We start from the raw sequence: 21,203 nt of genomic DNA on the forward strand, positions 1-21,203 counted from the left end.
CACCCAGCTGGCTTTGTGCCCCAAAAGTAAAAAAGTAAAGAAGCCCCTGTGGATTTTATCGTGCTAGTCGTTGTCAATATAGGGAGCTGTGCTCATCTCTGTTTCAAGGCCATCGAGCCAGCATTGGCCAAAGACATTTCCGTGGTCATGTGGCCAGCATGACATTGTGGAGCGATGTTACCTCCCCAGCAAAGTGGTACCTATTTATCTACTCGTATTTGCATGCTTTCAAACTGCTAGGTTGGCAGGAGCTGAGGCGAAGACGGGAGCTCATCCCATCACATGGTGCTCAGGTCTCAAACCTGGGCAGCTAACTTTCCAACTGGCAAGCCCAGTGTCTTAAGCACTGAGCCACAGCACCGCCCTTTATGCCCAGAGCAGCAGTATAACTCCTGATCTTCCAGTTTGCTAGCCTGGTGCCTTAACCACTACCCCAAAATGGTTATCCATAACAGATATGGGAAAACCAAAATGACATTAGTGCAGTTACACAACTTTGGTGTACAGTACAAATTATGGTGGTGCAAAATGGTAAATATCTGTGTTGGGGTATGATCAAGTACACCCCAGATTTCTGTGTTTGAGTCTTGATGTTACATGCAGGTATGTAGATCCCATCACTGGTATCATAATGTTGCAAAGCTCATTTCATCATCTATTTTGCCATCTTCACCTGCAGACGCCTATACCTCATCATGTTGGAAACCAGGATTTTTTTTAAAAAAAAAACCCAAACATTTGCTAAGATGTTATGTCCATTAAAGGCATTTCTTTTGATAAAGAAATTGTATTCCAGTAAAAATAGATTACATGTTTAGCTCATGTACAAGAAGAAACAAATATTATGTGTCAAAATCACCCACCCAATGTTCTAAGTATTAAACCCGCATCCCTATTTGCACTATTGTTGCTGAGTAAGAAACAGAAATGTAACAAACTGAAATTAAGCAGCTAACTTCTGCCAGAATGTTAATTTTTCTTTGCACAACAGTTCCTCTGAGCAAAAGAAGGGAAAAATGTGGACATCCTTTTTCCAGATTCGAGGGAGGGAGGGGAGAGATTCTGATTCTGACTCTGATTATTGGATTGCATTAGGACCCAAGTAAACCACACAACTTCATGTTATATTTAGAATGAGAGCTATTGACACCAGAACTTCATTGGTAGCAACATGCAAGGGTTTAGGGCACTTGAGGCAGATTTTTTAGCAATCAGTCATGTGTCTGTTAGCCAACAGCTGCTCTTGGACAACAACTTCCAGAAAGTTCAGACTTTGGCCATGTCCCTACCTGAGTTGGTTACCTCATTCTGTCTTAAAATGGTAGGCCACCAAATTAGGTTGCAGTCTTGATTCCAGGTTCTCTGCCCTGTTATGAAGAACTCCTGTCTAAGGTTGTGTAGTGTCAGGTACCCATTTCTTGTTCCAGTTAGCCCATAGCTAACTTATGAACTGTGTCGCTCTGAGAAGGCAAAAACACAGTGCATCTGAAGCCAATAAATAAATGTAGGTAAATTTTCTTTCCCAACGTGTGAGCGAGCATACTAAAGCCCTTAGTATAGGGACGGAAAATCCTTCCTTTATTGTCACTGAGTTTCACCTATGAGCTCTAAAGTAGTTGATTGGCTCTTCCACATTATGTGGGAGATCTTTTCATAATTGCTGGTACTTACGTGGGGAGGAAGCATCTAATTGCTTTGTCCATTTGTTTCACTATTGCAGAATTATCTCTTTCTGGACAAATAAAAAAGGTATTAGCTTTGGCCTGTGCGGGAGGCCTTGAAAACCCGACCAGCTTATGAAGGGGGTTAACCAGTAAAGCTTTTATTGTCAGTCTAGGTCAGGAGTAGGCAGCTGGCTCAGGAATTCTGGGAGTTGAAGTCCACGAGTCATAAAAGAGCCAAGGTTGCCTACCCCTGGTCTAGGTCAAAGTTTGTCTCACAGCAGGATTAACCAATATTCAACTGGTTTTATTTTTTTAACATTCCTAGGCCCTGTTTTATATCTCCTTAAAGCTTTTCACATCATGCACTAAGTTTCAGTGGCAATATACTTTCTCATTAACCCCCCCACCCCACCTCAAATAATATACTATATTTGTATAATACCCATGCTAGGTTTAATACATCTAACTTACTTCTTAAACAACTAAAGCAAACAGCTAAACGTGTTCCCGCCGCCTTCCCTCTTAAAATGTCTCTGCTTTGGCCCTTAGAAGCTAAAATCTTTTTTTATTTTTTTCCAAAAATCCCCATTGACAATTGTTTATGGCAGCCTTATGGCAGGGAATTTGAAGGCATTTAGCTGTGCCTGAGATACAGCACACACCCACTAAAGAAAAATATTTGTAAATATTTTTTAAATGTGTTTGATTATCATTTGTGTTTCTGGAAAGGGTAGCTTTGAGTTCATTCCTGCAACATATGGCAAAAGAGTTTAGAAAGAATGTAGAAATGGCTTCTCTGAAAGGAAAGTGAAATTCTGAGAAAAGGTCACTATTACGGCACCTTCCTTGTTTACTAAATACACTGAAATACTTTCAGATTTATTATTTTATTGGGATTCCATCTTCACAAGGAAACTCCCTAGACAGTTTGAAGAATAGTGTCATGAGCAAAAGGCAGTCCGATGTGTAATAAAGGTGCAACTACTATTTAAGGTTACTGGAAAAAAAAACCCCAAGAACTTTCTTGAAGAGTCTTAGTCACGTAGACTATTGCTTCTGACACATGCTGCTAATATTTATTTTGTGACTCATAATAATCCATGAGTTATATAATAATTCTTGTGATACCATAATTCATGTTTTAATGTTTCCAATCTGGAGGAGTGAGGACACTCTTTTAAACAAGTTGTGACTTCAAGAGCTTTTCCATTTACGGCACATGCCCACAGTATTTTGTTTAATAAGGTAAGACCAATTTTATTTCTGGTATAAAAATTTAATCAGTGCCTGTGCAAGCTAATTATTGGCCAACTTGTGGGTCAAATGGCCATATATGATTTGTTTGGGACCTTTAAAATGCCTTTATCACAAACTGACTAAAAATGCTCCTTTTGAAAAGTTTAAATTTATTAAAATATAACTTATAATGCATTTCACAGAATACAAAAATTAAGGAATAAGTGATGGACCTGGTAGAGTGGTATCCTCATTTTGTAATCACTAGAAATACTGTTGTGTTTTTTTTACTATTTCTTCAAAAATAGAAAATCACTGGGAATGATAGCCCTATTGCCATTATTTAACATGCCAAATAAAAGGAAGACAAGTAGTTTCAAAATAGAAGTCTCCTGAAATGATTGGAGAGTGTTGCTGAGCTGTTTTTGTTGCATCGGTCTTTCCATTAATGCATTATCTCCTCCTTTAAAATACTAGTTTGGTGTAGTGGTTAAGAGACATCAGGCAAGTAAACTGAAAGACAAGGAGTTCTAATTTCCATCCCAAGCACAAAGTGTGTTGGGTGACCATGGTCAGTCTCTTTCTCCCCCCCCCTCTTTACATAGATAAAGATCTGATTAATGCATCTGTGTTTAGATGTTGCTATATGATGTTAGCAAATTTCAGAACTGGACCGAAATTAGGCCATTCTCAGGAGAAAGCATCTCATACTTGCTATCTAAGGAGGGTGCCTCAGTATATCAATTGATGAGACCGGTCCTGGACAGCAATCTTCTAAATTCTTAGGTCTGGTTTTAAGTCAGCTGTTAAAAGAAGGTGAAATAATAACTACAAACCGATTGTAAAGCATTGGAGCTGTTCCCTTGCCTTCCCCTGGCAAAATATATTCCTTGGGATTCAGATAGACTTGCCAACCTCTGCTCTTAGCTTGTTCAAGAGCTTGAAAGACTCAAGGTTTGTGCAGATGGTGTGAGCAGCCACATCAGTGTTTAGACGGTGCTCTCTTAAAGACACTACTTTAGACTTCACACACTGTGCTTCCCTTATATTTTAAAAAAGAAGACACTTTTCTACCACGAACTCTGCCTCCCCCACACCTTTTTGATTGTGCTAGAAGAGAAGGAGGTGTGGAGTACAGCAGCAGAAGCACCAGCAACAAGACAAGCAAAGGAAAGGAGGGGGGGGGGATAAAGCACTTATCCACCTTAGGTCTCCTGCTTCAGGTATTGGCTGTTTGGCTTTAGCTGGTGAGGCTCCAGATTGTAGTGCTGACTGTGAACCTGGCATAGCAGAATTGTGTAGTTTGCTAAGTCAAATGAAGACGCACTCCCACGGTGTGAGTCAAGATAAGGTGAAGGTACAGGTTTCCCCTGTCCAGTCATGTCTGACACTAGGGGGCGGTGCTCATCTCCGTGTCTTAGCCGAGGGAGCCAGAATTGTCCAAAGACATTTTCCACAGTCATGTGGCCAGCATGGCTATACGCCGAGGTAACGCAGAACACCGTTACCTTCCCACTGAAGTGGTGCCTATTCATCTACCTGTATTTGCATCCTTTTGAACTGCTAGGTGGGCAGGAACTGGGGCAAGGAACAGGAGCTCACTCCATCGTGTGGCGCTCGGGTCTCAAACCCAGACCGTCAGTTTTCCAGCTGACAAGCTCAGGGTCTTTAACCACTGAGCCATGGCGCCCCCTTTTATGTCACGATGCGAGTGAGCAAGAATGAGCAAGTGAGATGTTGAGAATGGAACAAGATTGTCTTATTGGGTTTTTAAATGTTTTATCCTTCTTGATATTGTGTTTTAATACATCTCAATAAATGTACCTTCAGGCTTATGAAGGAATCGGGGGGGGGGGGTAGGGGAGGAGAAGCTGCTTGTGTCTTGAGATACAAGCAGCTGATTTAAGATCTTATTTCCTTTGTTATATATATAACATAATTGTAATCATTCATTATGTAAAATGCCATTATAATCTCAATTTTACCCCCATGCTATTGGCTTTGTTTTGTGTGTAATTTAAGCAGCCTCGTTCTCTATTTTTTGTACTGTCACAGTTCAGATCCTTTCCAAAGTAACTGCCCGCAATGGTGGATAAAATGTATGGCATTCCTCCCCACCTAAACAACAATATGTATTTATATTTTGTCTGGATAAGTGGATAAGTTAATATTTGGGGGACATCAAAAATACATAGATCATAACGAGAAAAGTAGAGACAAGAAAAAAAAGGAATTGAATGGTAATAGTAATTTACATCCCATGTTTCCACCCAACAAAAATATTCATAGCATCTAACAGCACTATAAGATACAGAAATGTTTAAAGAACCGAATTGAAAATATGAACAACGTATGTGAAGATTATCAGTCATCCAGGTCATAGTTTTCTCAAAAGTGCTTTTTCCAAAAGGCAGCTGGACTTTTTTTTCCTTAAGGAAGATGTTTCGCTTCTCATCCAAGAAGCTTCATCGGTTCTCACAGGATGGTGAGGGTGATGGAAGAATTAGTTCTGACAGGATTGGGGGGATGGGACAGGAAGTATTCTTATTTCTTTGCAGTCATATGGTTACCAGAAATATGATCCTTTCAAGCCCCCCCCATCCTCTCATAACTAATCCTTCCATCGCCCCCACCATCCTCCCAGAATTGATGAAGCTTCTTGGATGAGAAGCGAAACATCCTCCTCAAGGGAAAAACAACTTTGAGATAATTAAATAACACACACACAAAGCATCACTAAAACAAGTCAGAAAGCCAAGTCTGAAACCCTTTTTTAAAGGAGAGATTAGTAACCAGACACAATTCCTGAGAGAGTGTGCTACATTATTTGGGAATGACTCTGGATGAAATATGTTAGAAGAAAATAGATTTTGGAGTTTGGAGGAAGAACGTTGCTATGTATGGGATTGCCTGTATATGTGTTTCTAGGAATAAAATTGGTTGATTTCCTTGAGCTTTCTGATCTCTGTGGTGCTTTCTAAGAATGTATGTGGTTTGTGACATCACTAAGCCATGATTTGTGTCATCGCTAAACTCTGCTTAGAGTCTCAGGCTTCTGAAATCCAGGAGAACCTCTACAGCGCAGCAAATCAAGAATCATGGGAGTTAATCTAATCACCGGAGGATATTAATTAGTATTTCTTTTAAACTAGAAGAGTGGAAGGACTTGCTTTCATTTTATCCCCATGTTCAGAAAAACTCAGCTCTTCCTTGGACACTTAGCCTGCCTTCCTTCCTTAAATCAGGACTGAGACAAACTGAGTATGGCAGCAAGCTCGTGATGGTAGGAGGAAAACTTAATGACTAGAGCCTGGATGTAGTTAATACAATCAGCCTGGACAATTTAATCATTTGGGCCAACATTAGCTTTGGGAATTTTTCCCCCCTTCCACATCTGGCCAAAATTTGCTCACAGTGTAACTTAAGCCCTCTGTTTGTTTTCAGTGTTTTTCTGTGAGTCCCCTTAGCCAGATTGGCAAAATTAGGAGAACTGCCCCACTGTCTAAAGAACATAAATGTATTTCTTTATATAGGTGCCCTTTGCCAAAGGTTGTACATTTGGGATTGTTCTCCTAAGATGGGAAAGCATGCTTGTGCAACTACAGCTCACTCTTGGTTTTCCATTACCCTGGAGGACCAAAAAAGTCAATTGATAGGAATCCCTGCAGTTGCAAGTAGCAACAGATGAAATAGCCATGAAGGTAAACTGATTTCCATTTTTTTTCCCCATGAGAATTCATGTCCTGCTAGCTCCTGATTTCTCTCTGGAAACTAAATCAACAAAATCTGAATGTGGGGTCCTTGATGCTCTCTGAGCTTGCTTCTTTTCTTGCAGACGTTTTTATTACCCAAACTAGGTAACCTCAACATTGATGATGTTACCTACTTTGGGCCATGAAATGTCTGCAAGAAAACAAGCAAGCTCAGAGAGCACCAAGGACCCCTCATGCCAATCCTGAGCTACAAATATTCTCCTTTATTAAATCTGAATGTAATTGGGTTTCCTGAATTTATTTCCACCTTCCCCAGACATATTGATACTCTTGTATAAAGACTTGTAACTTGTTAACCTGGCTACATTAATGCAGTGATACCGTACAGAGAATACAGAGAACTCGTGATAATCTGAAGGAATTACAGATCTCAGCAGTTCAGCCCTTTCCAAAAATCTGAATAAGCATGTAAAGTTGTCCCTTAAAACACAAAGGGAGGGCATTTGATTTTCACCTGATATTAGTGTCACAACATCTAGGACTTGTGAGCATTCTTAGAGAGAGCAAGGGCATCAGTTTAGCAAGCCAGTGGTAGTATACCATTTCTACAAAATGAAACCACCTCAAGAAAGAAAGAAATGGTCCTGTTCAATTATTCTTAAAGTATTTAAAAATGTATTTGCAAATCCCTTTGCTGCCCACAATGCTGTCAAACTGAAGGCATTTCTTCAAGACATCTGGGTGTACTTTCATAAATTAATAGAGGAATGCAAAACCTGAACATCGTTAAATACGAAATTATTCCTTTTGAGGAATTTTGGGAGTAAAAGGTGTTTAATGAACTTCCTGTTGATAGGTAAATGAAACTCCCCGAGGCACACACGGGAACAGGAACTCAGTAGAACAAGCTCCTGTAGTTGTTTTCAGAAAAAAAAGTTGCTGTTGTTGTTTATTTCTTTTATTTTAGAAATGTTATGGCACCGGAGTGTAGGAGTGCTATGGTGTGTTTTATTGTAATTCCTCCCACTCCTATATTTCTTCTCTTCCTCTCTAGGAGAAAAGAAAGGCAAAGACTGTTGTACTGTACTTAGAAAACTGTCCCTTCAAACGTGATGATGTAATGAAGCCAAGAAACTTGCCTTAATTATTTAAGTTCTATATGCTAGCCTTTGTCAGAGCGCCATGGGGACCTAGTGGTAAAAATGCTCACCTCCCACTCGGTAGGTTGAGAGTTCAATCCTAGGTAGCAGCAGATATTTCTCTCCTAAGGGCAAAGAAAAAAATATTTGCTGCAAACTCTGTGGGGCGTCAGGAAAGGCATCTGGCCAATAAACGCTCAGTTCCATCCAGTCACCCCAACTCTACCCCTAATTAAGGGATTACAGGGCTGTAAAAAGGGAATTTTTTAGTGCTGGCCTTCATCAGCCTAAAACCTTCTATTCTAGATACCTTCAGTAACTTTCACCACCCTAAGTTAACATGGGGAGAGAACATATTTGCTATGGTGAATCTGTAACCAAGTATGCTCAAAGGAAACTAATCAAGGATGGACTTTAACTATTGTTTTGTGTTCGAAATGGTTCTCAGTTTTATTTTTAAATCGTAATTTTATTGCAGAAATTTAATTTAAAAAAATGTTCCCAATGTTACAAGGCTGTGTAGAAATGTGGTACGTAAACCATTTGTATAACTTGTGATGCATTCGTGTGGGAAAAAATGGGTAGAATATTTATTTCTTTATTTAAAGTAGAAGGTAATATATCTTAATACCAATTTCCTGGTTTTTTAGAATGAAAAAATGACGTATAAAGTTTTTATAAATAAAATTTGGCTTCCGTGTGATTTACAGCTTTTGTGTGAACTTACCAAACAAATAATATGTATTCTGTTACTAATGTACCCTTAGGTTAACCGGTTCAACAACATCCGTGTGAAGAGAATTACTAAAGAATTGAAGACAAACATATCCACCAGTTCTGTTCTGCAACACTGTGACTGCAATGTCCTTCTTTTAAGATGGGTTCTTCAAAGAATAGGAAGTAAACTGATAAGAGAAGTCTTCGTTTAGACAAAGCATACTAAATAGACACCCCGTTATCTAAATCACAGCTCAACATGGCTGGGGTAAGTGTTAAAAGATGAATCTTTTTCTTTTCATCTTTTTTGTTCTTCTCTCCCATCTGGCCCTGAGAATCCTTTGAGTGGGATGGGTGCCATGAAAGGGTAGACAATGCTCATAGTTTATGTTTACAAAGGGAAAAAGGAAAGTCTTGGGCTGTCTTCTCAGGTGCTGTTGGGTTGGCTTTAAGCACTAGTGATGAAAGATGTCTCATAGGTGTTTACCTACCTTTTTACCTATAGAGTAAAAATTCCTGGGCAGGGTGGCTTATTGAAATACATCATTATTTAGTTTTCTAGTAAGTCTATATTTACGATTGTTATGAAATCAGGGTCAAATGAGAAGAACAAAGTCCAGATTAACAGTTGCCTAGGAACTATGTAGAACTACGGCCTTGGATATTGATAGGTGAATCATTGAACCAAAGTTCCTTTGCGAAATCCCCAGGAAACACTGCATAAGAAATTCTAGCTTGGCTTCCTATTTGGGATATCTTTCTCACAGAGTGCTGTGCGTGAATTAGATAATGACTGACAATGACTTTGTGCCTTCAAATATACTAGAGGTGGATTAGTCCCAGGACATGGATTAGAAGCACAGAATAGATCCAACATATGTTTGCATATTATGCTAAGGTCTGCTTTGCTTAAAGATGATGTACTGAATAAGCCAGACTTAGTTGAGGTTTGATGACACTCTAAATGACATTGTCTGTGTTCATGCCACAAGCCAACAGTCCATGTTACAGCACAGTGCAATGTGTAGCACTGTTTGGAAGATCATTGGGGAAAAATCTGTAGGCCTGAACTGAACCACAAAGTAGAAATATTAATATAGCTAATAGAGCAGATGAGCAGAGTGGATCAGCACAAGCTGATTCAAAATCACATTCCTCCCCTTATCGTGAATAACATTCAGATTATTATGCTGATCTGTGTAACGTAACTCATCATTATAGCATCCAGCGTACTTTTTCAGATTAACTGACTTTTTTTTCCACTTGCTGTTTTTTATTCGCCTGGTGAAGAAATCCTTGTGTGTGTGACCTGTGGTCTCATTTTAAATAATCATAATAAAGGTATTAGCTAATTGTGGTTCTTACACAAGAAGTGACTGCCTCTCAGACATGGTCCTCTCTTCATATTTATTCATTTATGGAAGTGCAGGGTCAAGGGAAAGACATGAAGCTAATGCCTGGGGCAATTCTATTTTCATATTTATTTCAGGAGGAAAGTGATGAGTACAATTTTAATATGTGGTATCATTTGGTACTATGGTTAATCGTCATCTTTATATGGTGGAAATGGAGAGATGGAGAGAATTTAGATGAAGTGGATCCCGAAGGGAAGTACATATTCATCACTGGTTGTGACTCTGGATTTGGGAAACTGGCAGCTATGACCTTTGATAGGCGAGGATTTCAAGTGATCGCTGCTTGCCTAACTGAAAAGGGAGCAAAGGAGCTGAAAGAAGAGTCATCAGCTAACCTCCAGACAGTGCAGCTGGATGTGACAAACTCAGACAATATCAAGCAAGTAGCAGAACAAGTTAAAAAGGAAGTAGGACAACGTGGTAAGCAATTCAATCCTTTTCCGGTATGTTTCTCTCTGCCTACTAAATACACAGCTGAGAAGTGAGCCTCAGCACTTTTATGGGATGCATACCAACGGGGTTGTAAACACGAGAGAAATTTTGCTCCACACCAGTTATGTCAGTGTCCATGCTGGTTGGGAATGATAGGAATGATAGGAGCACAAGAAGGAATAAGCTGATGTAATTTATTCTGCTGCTTTCGTTGGACTTTTCCCCCAAGGCATTCCAAAAGGCTGGAGTAGGGCTGTTGTTGGCCAGTTTTATGACAATATGTGGCAGCAGCAACTGTCCTGTCCTAAACCATAGGGAATTTTAAAACTATCCTCTTCTATAAACAAGATGCCTCTGGGATATGTTTCTGTATTTTGCTAAGTTTCAGCTATGGCAGGCCAATTGAAACTCTGTTAAGCAAAATCCCATTTAATTTAAATGGTGAGTCTGTAAAATGGGCATAAGAATAAAGACTTACATGTTGCCAACAAATCCACTGTATTTTGTATCTATCGCCTTATATTAAAGAAATAATTATTCCTCCCTCTCTTCAAGCTTCATGCTTTAAAAGATTACAGAAAAGGGTTAACCTATCAATTATGTATATTTATTATTGTTTAATTATATTAGAGTTTTAACCCTTTCTTAGTCACCCAGACTTGCTGTTGCAGTGTAGGCAGCCATATAAATTGATTAATTAATTCAGTGGTAATGTGGTGTGAACATAGCGGAACTTACTTCTGAGTATTTTATTCAGTCTATCCTGCTTTTCCATTTATGGAACACTTGGAACAATAAAGATGTAAAATAAAATTTAAAAGAATGAAAAAATAAAAAACCCAGTAAAATATCTTAACTGTTCTTATCTGCTGAAGGCTAATAGGAGTATATGACCAGTAAATGTTGCATCTTCAAAAAAAAAAACCTGTCCTATATATAATATCTGGGAAAGTTAAAAATCACATAGGTGATCTCTCTTATGTTTAGATTCTAAGCTGTTAGGGGATGTTTAAAGGTTAACACCAATATCTTAAATCAGTGGGTTTCTCCCTCTGGCTGGGGAATTCTGGGATTGAAGTCCACCCATCTTAAAGTTGCTGAGGTAAAGAAACACTGCCTTAAATTGTGTCCAGAAAGCACTTTGCGAATTGTGCTGGCAAGAAAGAATCAATATTTTTACTGCCAAGCAACCTGCATCCTTGGGCAGCTCCTCCTAACATTTAGCTAGCTCAGTGGTTCTCAACCTGTGGGTCGGGACCCCATTTGGGGTCGATCAACCATTTCACGGGGGTCGCCAAGCAAGGCTGTCCGCCATTTTTTTGTCTGCCATTTTTTTTGTCCACCATTTTTTTCCCCTTTTCCAGTGGGTGCCTTACTTCCGTTGGGCTGGGCCAGCTGGTGGTCGGCCTGCTCCGTCTTTGCCGCTTGCCAGCTACGCCTCGGCCGGCACAGGGGGCGGAACCACGCATGTGCGGCGCTCCCTGGCAGGGAAAGTCCTTGACTTACGACCGGTTGGGTAGTCCTCGACTTACGACCGGTTTAGTCCTCGACTTATGACCGGTTTAGTCCTCGACTTACGACTGGTTGGGGTCGCGGCATTAAAAAGGTTGAGAACCACTGAGCTAGCTTCTCTCCCTCTTCCATGTCTTATTTCTAGCTGTCTGAAAAAAATCTCTCTCCTCGGCCTAACAGCCTTTCAGTCTTGGGCATCTTCCCCTAATCTCTCGTTCAGGATAAACAGTAGTGACAGAGACTTTGCTTTGCCTCTGGAATCAATCCTGACATCTCCAGGAAGGGCTATAAAAAAATGTGGCAAGCCACTGCCAGTTAATGCAAGTGATACCTGGCTGTACGGACCCAAAGCGTCACTTACTATGGCAGCTTTCTGCACTGCTCTTCAGAGTAGAACTTGATTTTCAGTTTTCTAGTTCATTTACATCCTTTTAATCCTTTTCAGGATTAAACAGATTATGTGTTGTGAAAACAATTTATATTCCTGGATTATGATTGTTGCAACGTTGTGTGTGTGTGTATATATATTTGTGTGCGCGCCCACTTTCTTAATGCTTTTCATAATGCCTGGAACATTATTTAATATATTCAGATATAATACTTTTTGTGGGCTTTGTTCCTTTGCAGGTCTCTGGGGCCTTATCAATAATGCTGGTGTGATGGGACCATCAGCACCCACCGATTGGCTGAGGATTGAGCACTATAGAGCACCCATTGAAATCAACCTGCTTGGCCTCATAAACGTTACATTAAACATACTCCCATTGGTGAAGAAAGCCAAAGGAAGAATAGTAAACGTAACCAGCGTTGGTGGCATTCTGGCAATATGTTCAGGTGGTTATTGTCCATCCAAATACGGAGCAGAAGCATTTACCAACAATTTAAGGTAAGACAGATGTTCATTGTGCCTAAGATTCAACCCAGTCTGAGTTGCTGTAATGTCAGCAACCTATCCAGTCATTCGGCTTTATGAATGACTCATCTATAAATGGTTCAGCGTAAGTGGGTCAAGGCTTTAACATACATTAAACCTTCTCTTACTTGTAAAGTAGTGGCAAAAGGAAGAATGAGGACAGGAAAAGTCTAGCTTGGGGAGAGGACTGTTTTTCCGAAATCTGTTGGAAAAGAAAATGGAAAGAAAATGGCTATCCCAAGGAGGAAGAGAAAGTTTTAAATATTAAGAAATAATCCAGCCTGCCTTAGTGCAGTCCAGTACAATGTCTATGGAGATTGTCAGTCATCCAGGTCATAGTAATCCCAAAGGTGCTCCTTCACAAGTCAACTGGACTTTCTTGGGGTTTTTTTTGAAGACGTTTCATTTCTCAACCAAGAAGCTTCTTCAACTCAGAGCTGAAGAAACTTCTCGGATAAGAAGTGAAACATCTTCAAAGAAAAACAAGAAAGTCCCATTGCCTTGTGAAAAAGTACCTTTGGGAGTCCAGTACAATGTGCAGATACAGATTCAGCAATAGCCGCTAAAGGAAGACACTATGTATTAGATCAGGGGTCCCCAACCCCCGGTCCGTGGACCGGTACCGGTCCGCGGCATGCCAGCAACCGGCCCATGCAAACCAGTGACGCCCCATCTGCAGGATGCAAGCAGCATGCAAACCTATACTCTCTCCGGTCCGTGGAAAAACCTCTCTCCATGAAACCGGTCCCTGGTGCTCAAAAGGTTGAAGACCTCTGTATTAGACTATGCTGATCTAGATTGTGCAAATCTAGAGTCTTGTAGCACTTTTTTTGACAAGCAAATATTAGTAAAAAGCATAGGTTTTCACAAACTGCCGCTCCCATCATCAAACCGTGAAAGGTCATGACTTTTAGTAGCTATTTAATCACATTTGTTAGTCGCAGCAGGAGCTACCAAATTCAGCAATACTTTCTCTCTCTCTCTCTGAAAAGTCCTTCTAGTGTAATAAGTTACTGAATTGCTGTTGACCTCTTTTCTTGTTTTGCAGACAGGACATGAAGCCCTTTGGAGTGAAAGTGTCCTGTATTCAACCTGGCTTGTTCAAAACAGAGCTCTCTGACAGAGTCCGGGTCATAAAAGAAAAAGTGGCCATTTGGAATAGCCTTCCTCCCCCCGTCCAACGGCAGTATGGTGAACATTACCTCAAGGAAGGTAAGCTATGAAACGATTTCAAGGGTCTAAAGAAACTTTGGAGCTGTCAAGATGTCAGGGGAATTTGCCCCATCTTGGTTCAACCGGTGAGCATTTAAATGCCCTCTTTCCCATTTCATCCATGAGGAAATCCCGTTCGCCATGGCCTCCCCATCTCTCCACCCTTGTTAACCCTCATAACACTATCCTAACATTTCCCAAGTTCCAGAGCCCCACAGTCCACCTTCATGGAGGGAGCACTAGAAGGATCATCACTAGCATCTAGGTTGAGGCTATTCATGGCAAGCTATTTTTATTTTTAAAAATGGTTTACATTCTGAGTAGCAGGCTGGTCATGTAGATAGTTATTGCCACAGGTGCCTATTCTTTATTTGCTTTCTCAGCTTTTTTAGTGACTTCAGAACTCTGGACTTCAACTCTGTGAATTCCAGGCTGTAAAATTATCTAGGTGCTCACTGCCTTTCCTTAGCTGCCACTTCTTATAATAATTCACAACATCTTCTACTATCCCCTATAATCATCGCCTTGCTATACTCCAAATCTTATTACTGTAGTATCAGCACAGCTATAGTTGGAAGTTGCCAGAAAATTCTATAAATCATTAGTAAGGACCCCGTCTAAATATGGCATCAATGATTTTGCTCAGCTGCAAGGTATGCGCCGATTTGTGTATGTGTGTATGAAGTGTAAAATACTCTTTGTCCCTCTTGTCCATCGGTATTCTTTGTAGATTACGAGAACAAAACCATGCGTTAATCTGTCAGATCTTGTTAGCTCTATTAGTACTGTATGTATCTGTATGTACTTAATGTAACCATGCAATACAATTTATCTTTATTGCTTCATATTTTAGAATCATAATCATAATTACACCAAACTACTTAATCAAGAGCCTTGAATCCCGTTACTGAAAATATTATCCTCTCCCTTTTGTTCTTTCCTTAGACGCAATAAAGAAAGAAAAATTAGTCAAGCTGTGCCAGAATTCAGACCTGTCGCTGGTTGTGAGATGCATGGAACATGCCATAATGAGCAAACATCCAAAGACTTATTACAGCGCAGGCACAGATGCTAAATTCTTTTGGCTTCCTCTCTCAAAGATGCCCACCTGTATCCAGGACTATGTGCTCATGAAGAACAAAGTTGGGCTATTTAATCCAAGCTCAGAATAAGATCTCTTCCTTTGTTTACTTGGAGTTTCCAGGTGAAGAACTGACTGTACTGTGGCCATTGTTTGTTACCCAGTTCAAACTACCAGTTCACGTACCTGCTTCGAAAGTTGTGCTTGCTTAAATAATGAAGATAAACACTCCAATGTTCAGACAAATAAGCATCCAGTAGTGTGGGTGATCCCATTTCTTGCTGGCATTAAGACAATAATATGGACTGTATTGTCTGATGGTTGTTAAGGCTGAACTAGCAGTTGCTGACAAAAATACGCCTTAGGCAATCAATCAGTCAAAACTTGGAAAACTCTATTATGGCAGGACAGTGAAATAATTGTGTATTTTAAGAGCTCATTAGAAAGAAACAAAACACAAAGACAGTTAAAAGTACTAACTATGTGCTTTGCAAAAAGTGGTGATGTGCAAGAGCTCAACAGAGGCAAAACAAAATCTTTGCTCACCCTTGTGTGTGTGTGCGTGTGTGTGTGTGTGTGTGTGTGTGAGAGAGAGAGAGAGAGAGAGAGAGAGAGAGAGAGAGAGAGAGAGAGAGAGAGAGACTCATGCAGTGGCAGTTTAAGCCCTTTGCAGAGGATTGAATTTTTGGATTATTGGAATTTTCCCAGAGGTCAAGAGACTAACCTAAGGAATAATTGAAAACTATACAGGTAGTCCTCGACTTATGATCACAATTGAGCCCAAAATTTCTGTTGTTAAGTGAGATATTTGTTAATATCTCTTGCCACCGTTGTTAAGTGAATCGCTGCAGTTGTTGAGATGGTAAGCTGGTTGTTAAGTGAACTTGGTTTCCCCATTGACTTTTCTTGTCAGAAGGTCGCAAAAGGTGATCACATGACCCCGGGACACAGCAGCCGTCATAAATATAAACCAGCATCCGAATTTTGTTCACATGATCATGGGGATGCAGCGAGTTATAACTGTGAAAAATGGTCCTAAGTCCCTTTTTTCATTGCTGTTGTAACTCTGAATAGTCACGAAATGAACTGTTGTAAGTTGAGGACTACCTGTAACATCCATGAACATGTAGGGAATGCCTCTCTTTAGTGAAGAAACTTTTCCTTCAAATTTCTGAAGACCGAGAAGTCTTGCTTCCTATGTCCTTTCTGTCTCAGTTCAGCCTCAGTAGTTAGGACCACCACCACCCCTGCTGCACTGGTTAAGATGAAGCACGTTCTGAGATGTCAGGAAGCCGTACAGTGGAATGCTGGCTTGATTCAACCTCATGCATTTTATAAAACGGAAACTGGATATATGGACGCCAGCCACTCGAGATTACTGGCCTACTCGCAGAAGTGGTTGGGAATGGAAGTTCAAGCGAAATCTGGAGAGCCCACAATGGATGAGCTCAGAGCTCCGACTGAACACATGCTGAAAAATCTCAGGCTTGACCTTGCATCTTTCCAGTTAAGGGGTCAGAGACGCAATGTCAGTTGGCGTGGGCAATATTGGATTTTGCAAACAATTTGGCGTGCTGCAAAGCCCTTCCTATGATACAGTAACTGCATGTGTCCAAATAGCAAAAACGATTTGAATTTGAATTTTCTTTGCACTCTTTGGTTTTGAGCTGCAAAAGCAAATAAGATTCTGGTCAGGCTTCTTTGAATAAAAACAGTCAAGCTAATTCTATAGCTCAGTGATGATAGGGACTGCATTACTCTATTACCCTAAACTGTAATGTGATTTGTTTTTAATTTAGCATGTGGCATGATCTTAACTAGTTGTGGCATATTCAAAAGATTGTGGTTAAAATAAGCCATGATTTAGCATTTTCTATTTCTTGAATCCCTTCGAGCCCGTTTCAGGAAGCTTCGCAAACACATCACAAGAGCAGTGGCATAAGCTCGCTGCTCACCTCTGCATCACATCTGTGAATCAAAATGTCAGAAAGAATAGCCACTGGAATCAGTATTCTCCCTAAATAAGAGCTGAATGAGGCCTACTCCTGCAGGATTTTGAAAGCAAGGGAGGCACTGCCATTCTTGCCATTTGGTTCTCCCAGTGAGTTTTTAAAAAGTTAATTTTACACAAGGATACTCTTGACTCATGCTTCAACATGGTCAACAAAAGGTGGTCAACTGGTAGTGCTCAGCGGATAGATGGACCAACATCCTTAATCTAACACAGCTATCATATTTCTTATGTAAAAGGTGAATAGGTTGCAACTTGAATTACCCATTTATCTTTCCTGTCCACATAATAAGAACATCCATCAAAAGAAAAAAAAATAACATTCCACAAGGACATACTACTTAGGACCTTTTATTGAATTTAACTGATTGATCAAAGGTACATGGGTTTAGTAGTGGTGAAATTCCATATAGGGTCATTTTGCACATTGCACCTAGTCACCTGTTAGCACTCCAGAAAGTATTTAAGAGCTGGGTTTTAATTTGCACAAGGCAGCTGAAAGAGAGAGATGAAGTTCTGGAGAAGGATAGGATCCTGAGGAAAAGGGATCCTTTCTTAAACTCCACCTGAGTTCCAGGAAGTGTCTTTTTTCCTGGGAAGAAATCCACATTGTTATTGCACCGGCATTTCCTTACATTATTGTACATGATTTTCACGCATGATTCATTTATTGTGTACATTCTGTCATACGCATTTCAATAGTGTTTGTTATCCGTTGTATTTATTGTTAACATTTGGTCAAAGAGCAATAACCTTTATTCTTGGTGATTATGCATTTACTTCCCGTGTGTGCAACCTTTTTCACCCTGAATCTAGAATCATTTCAGACTTGATATCCAGGATGAGTTTCAAATGTGACAAGCTGAGGGTGAGACCTCTTAGAGGCTGACTTGTTTATCTCACTATTGAGAGTCAGTTTCTTGCAGTGGTTAAGGCATTAGGCTAAAAACCAGGAGACTGTGAGTTCTAGTCCTACCTTGGATGCCAGGCACCCTTTCAGCCCTAGGAAGGAGCAGTGGCAACTACTTTTGAAAAACCTTGCCAAGAAAACTGCAGGGACCTGTCCAGGTGGTGTCCAAGGATCAGACATGATTGAACAAAAGAAAACCAAATCTTGCTATTCATATTTCTAAATCTGTACTGCAAAGGCACTAGATTTGTGCTATATTTATTTTCAGTTATTGATAAAGATTTTTCTACTTACCGTAATAGATTGTTCACTTTGTTTCCATTACTATTTCAGATATTTTGGAAGTAAATATGGAAGTAAATATTTGCGAGTTGGACAGAGGAGTCAAAATGTTTCAAATAAATGTGCCCTTTTTGCCAAAGATACCATCTTACATATATTTACATTTGGACTTTAGTTTTTGATTTCTGCCAATCATACACAGAACCAAAACATGGTTTAAGAGAACAACTGTAATTGTGTGACATGAGCCCTTTTTGTACTCACATTGTATGTACATCTAAAGACTTATGAAAGAAATGCTTCTATTTTAATTGTGAGATTACCTTCTACACATTTCTAAAATTATTTGGGTGCAATAACTATCTTTCAAGCAATACTTTTTAAAACTATGTTCCAAATACAAGTCTTGCAACATATGGTAGCCCCTACCCAAATCTAACTGATCTTCAACCAGTTATCAAGAGTTCAATTTGGTTAGTACTTTTATGGAAAACTGTAAAAAAAAAATTCTGGAAAAAGGCAGTGGCTAATCAATTTGTTTTTGTTGTCAAGAAAATGATCTGTATGGCCCTATGAAGATACGAGTTAAATTTGGCTTGAGGAAGTCCATGTACTAGTGTGGTTGAATTATTTGTAAGAATTGGTGGAGGAACTCCATCTATTGCTGTAAGTTAAAGATCAGATAAGAAAGCTGATATTATAAATTGAATAGATATATAGACAAAAAATACTGACATACCTATTTGAATTTAATATTCATAGGGATGAATGTCTTAAAAGGCTCAAATAGTAAATTTTAGCACTTTCTGAAGACCAGTTCTTCCTTTCAGTTTCTCTAATTTGTTTTGCTGCAAGCTAAGGAAGTGGTTGTGGGTAAAATATGCTTCATCATGCATGGACAAAATCTCACTTCGGCTTATCTGAAGCTTCTATTATCTGATGTTGTTATTAGGCACTCCCATCTTACTCTGTTTCTGCTTGCTCTCTGTCCAACCCAGTGTTCATGAAAAAATGCCTAAGCCGTTTGATCTACATTACTCACACTGAGTTTTAAAATAATTTTTACTGATGATTTTTAAATACATCGTGTTTGAATAAAGTGAATTATTAGCTGGAATGGAATGAACTGATAAATCTAGGGTCGATCAATACAAATCCTAAATGCGGGTTACACCTTTTCCACAATCCAAAGCATCGAGAGAAGATGAAATCAGTGTATCTCCTCATCTATTTTACCCACCCAGTTAATTCCATTATTCATACACTCCCTTTCCCTGAACTGGGGCCAAAAATACAACTTCTGGATGAAGGGAATGAAAGGTTTATGGATATTGGTGAGGTTATTATACTATTGATGACTATTCTGTGAGTATTTCTATAATTGATATGAAACTGTGACAATAGATTTAGTCATAGAGGAAGTTATTAAGAGAGTGATTTTCTTTTCGAAGTTGTATCAGGTACATAGTTTACAGGTGGAATGAGTTATTTGTTCCCTGAAATAAGCAGTAGAGTGAAAATGGGGATACTATGAATGTGGGGGGAAAAATCTGGGGAAATTCACTAATTCATTGGAAAGGAGAATGATACTCAAAGCCTTTGGAAGTTATAGGAAGTTACAGTATAGGAAAAATGGCATTATCTTCATTTATTAACCCAAACATTTGATACTATTAAAAATAATTTCCTGCAATCAGGTAAATTACAGATCATTTCCCATAGTTAAATGTGTTTAGTTATCACACATATGTATCAGACAAATATTGTATATTCTCTTTATCAATCACACATTGTTTTCTAGCTGGTCATATTCTTTCTTTTGTAATCACATTCTAGATAATGTGAACAGTCAAATTTTATGAATCATATTAAAATATATTTCTGAAAAGGATGGACATGCTGAGATCTTACAGATTAATGGAGACATATTGTACAAAGAGACTAATTATGTTTTTAACTCTGATAGTTATGTGTAATTACTTCTTCAGGAGATGCAGTTAAGAAGTAAAAAGCACATGATATTAATGAACAGGTTAATAAACAAATCTGTATCAATTTTCCCTAAAAATCCAAATATCATCCCTAAACATTTTTCTCTCTGTGCCAAGAATATATTCTTTTCTTTAGAAATAATACATTTCCTCTTTGTAGTTATGATGATGAAAGAAGTTTTTGCTGTGAATTAGCAAGATAACATTGGACTGGTTTTGTAATTTTGTTTCTGCCAGTTGAAGAAGTATGAAGTAACCATAGCTTTATTTTATAACGTTCATGCTATTGGTTAATTTTCCTGGCCTTGGAGAACTTAAGTCCTGACCCATTTGAGTTTAGTGAAAATAACAACTTTTCTTTATCTTTACAGTCTATAGTTGAGGAAGCATACAAATACGGTATTCCGTTAAAGTAGTACCGGTATATTTACTGGATGGCCTACAGATAAGGAAAAATATAGAGAGGGACAGAATGAGCATCTGTAACATTTTTAACATGAAATGATGAATCATTTCACATTGCTTTCATTGTGTGTACATGCAAACATTGTGGAGGTTGTTTGCTACTTTTGTGAGGGGGGGGGAGAATTCAGAAATTGATCCTGCAGCTGTCTTTTTCATGATAAGTAACTCAGATGTCTCTTTTTTGTATTCCATTACCTTGCCTAAGTAGCAAAGTAGTATCTTGTACAACCGCTGGTGTATGATTACATTAGCTGTTGTAAAGTCTTCAGTTTTAAGAGCTCCAGCCAATAAACCTAATCTAGTGATCACTAACCCTGGGCTCCTACCAGATGTAGGAATCTCCCCATAGATCTATACACAGGTGTAGCTCTCTTTAATCATAGCAAACTAAAAGATGGAAAACTGTAATTTTTAAGAGAAAGAGAAAATAGGAGATGTGCTACAGCTCATGTGTATGCTACGGAAAGCCTGCTAATGTCAGACTGATCAGCAAGACAAAGTTAACCCTAG

General features: G+C 39.2%; 1 protein-coding gene across 1 annotated transcript; it reads left to right on the forward strand.

Moving 5' to 3' along the window:
• Positions 1 to 8,723: 8,723 nt before the first annotated feature.
• DHRS9 (dehydrogenase/reductase 9) lies at positions 8,724 to 15,591 on the forward strand. The gene is made up of 5 exons (XM_015821905.1): positions 8,724 to 8,737; positions 9,959 to 10,304; positions 12,456 to 12,714; positions 13,790 to 13,953; positions 14,899 to 15,591. The coding sequence occupies exons 1-5, from the start codon at positions 8,729 to 8,731 to the stop codon at positions 15,123 to 15,125; spliced, it is 1,005 nt and encodes a 334-aa protein (XP_015677391.1). The 5' UTR covers positions 8,724 to 8,728; the 3' UTR covers positions 15,126 to 15,591.
• The last annotated feature ends 5,612 nt before the right edge of the window (positions 15,592 to 21,203 follow it).

The sequence above is a fragment of the Protobothrops mucrosquamatus genome, unplaced genomic scaffold (assembly GCF_001527695.2).
Source record: "Protobothrops mucrosquamatus isolate PMUCROS unplaced genomic scaffold, P.Mucros_1.0 scaffold1421, whole genome shotgun sequence".
Lineage (NCBI taxonomy): Eukaryota > Metazoa > Chordata > Lepidosauria > Squamata > Viperidae > Protobothrops > Protobothrops mucrosquamatus.

Bases quoted from the DNA above. Each gene is read 5' to 3' on its own strand.
- DHRS9 (XM_015821905.1), top strand. The intron at 10,305-12,455 runs GTAAGCAATTCA...GTTCCTTTGCAG, and splicing joins AAAGGAAGTAGGACAACGTG to GTCTCTGGGGCCTTATCAAT. The intron at 12,715-13,789 runs GTAAGACAGATG...CTTGTTTTGCAG, and splicing joins GCATTTACCAACAATTTAAG to ACAGGACATGAAGCCCTTTG.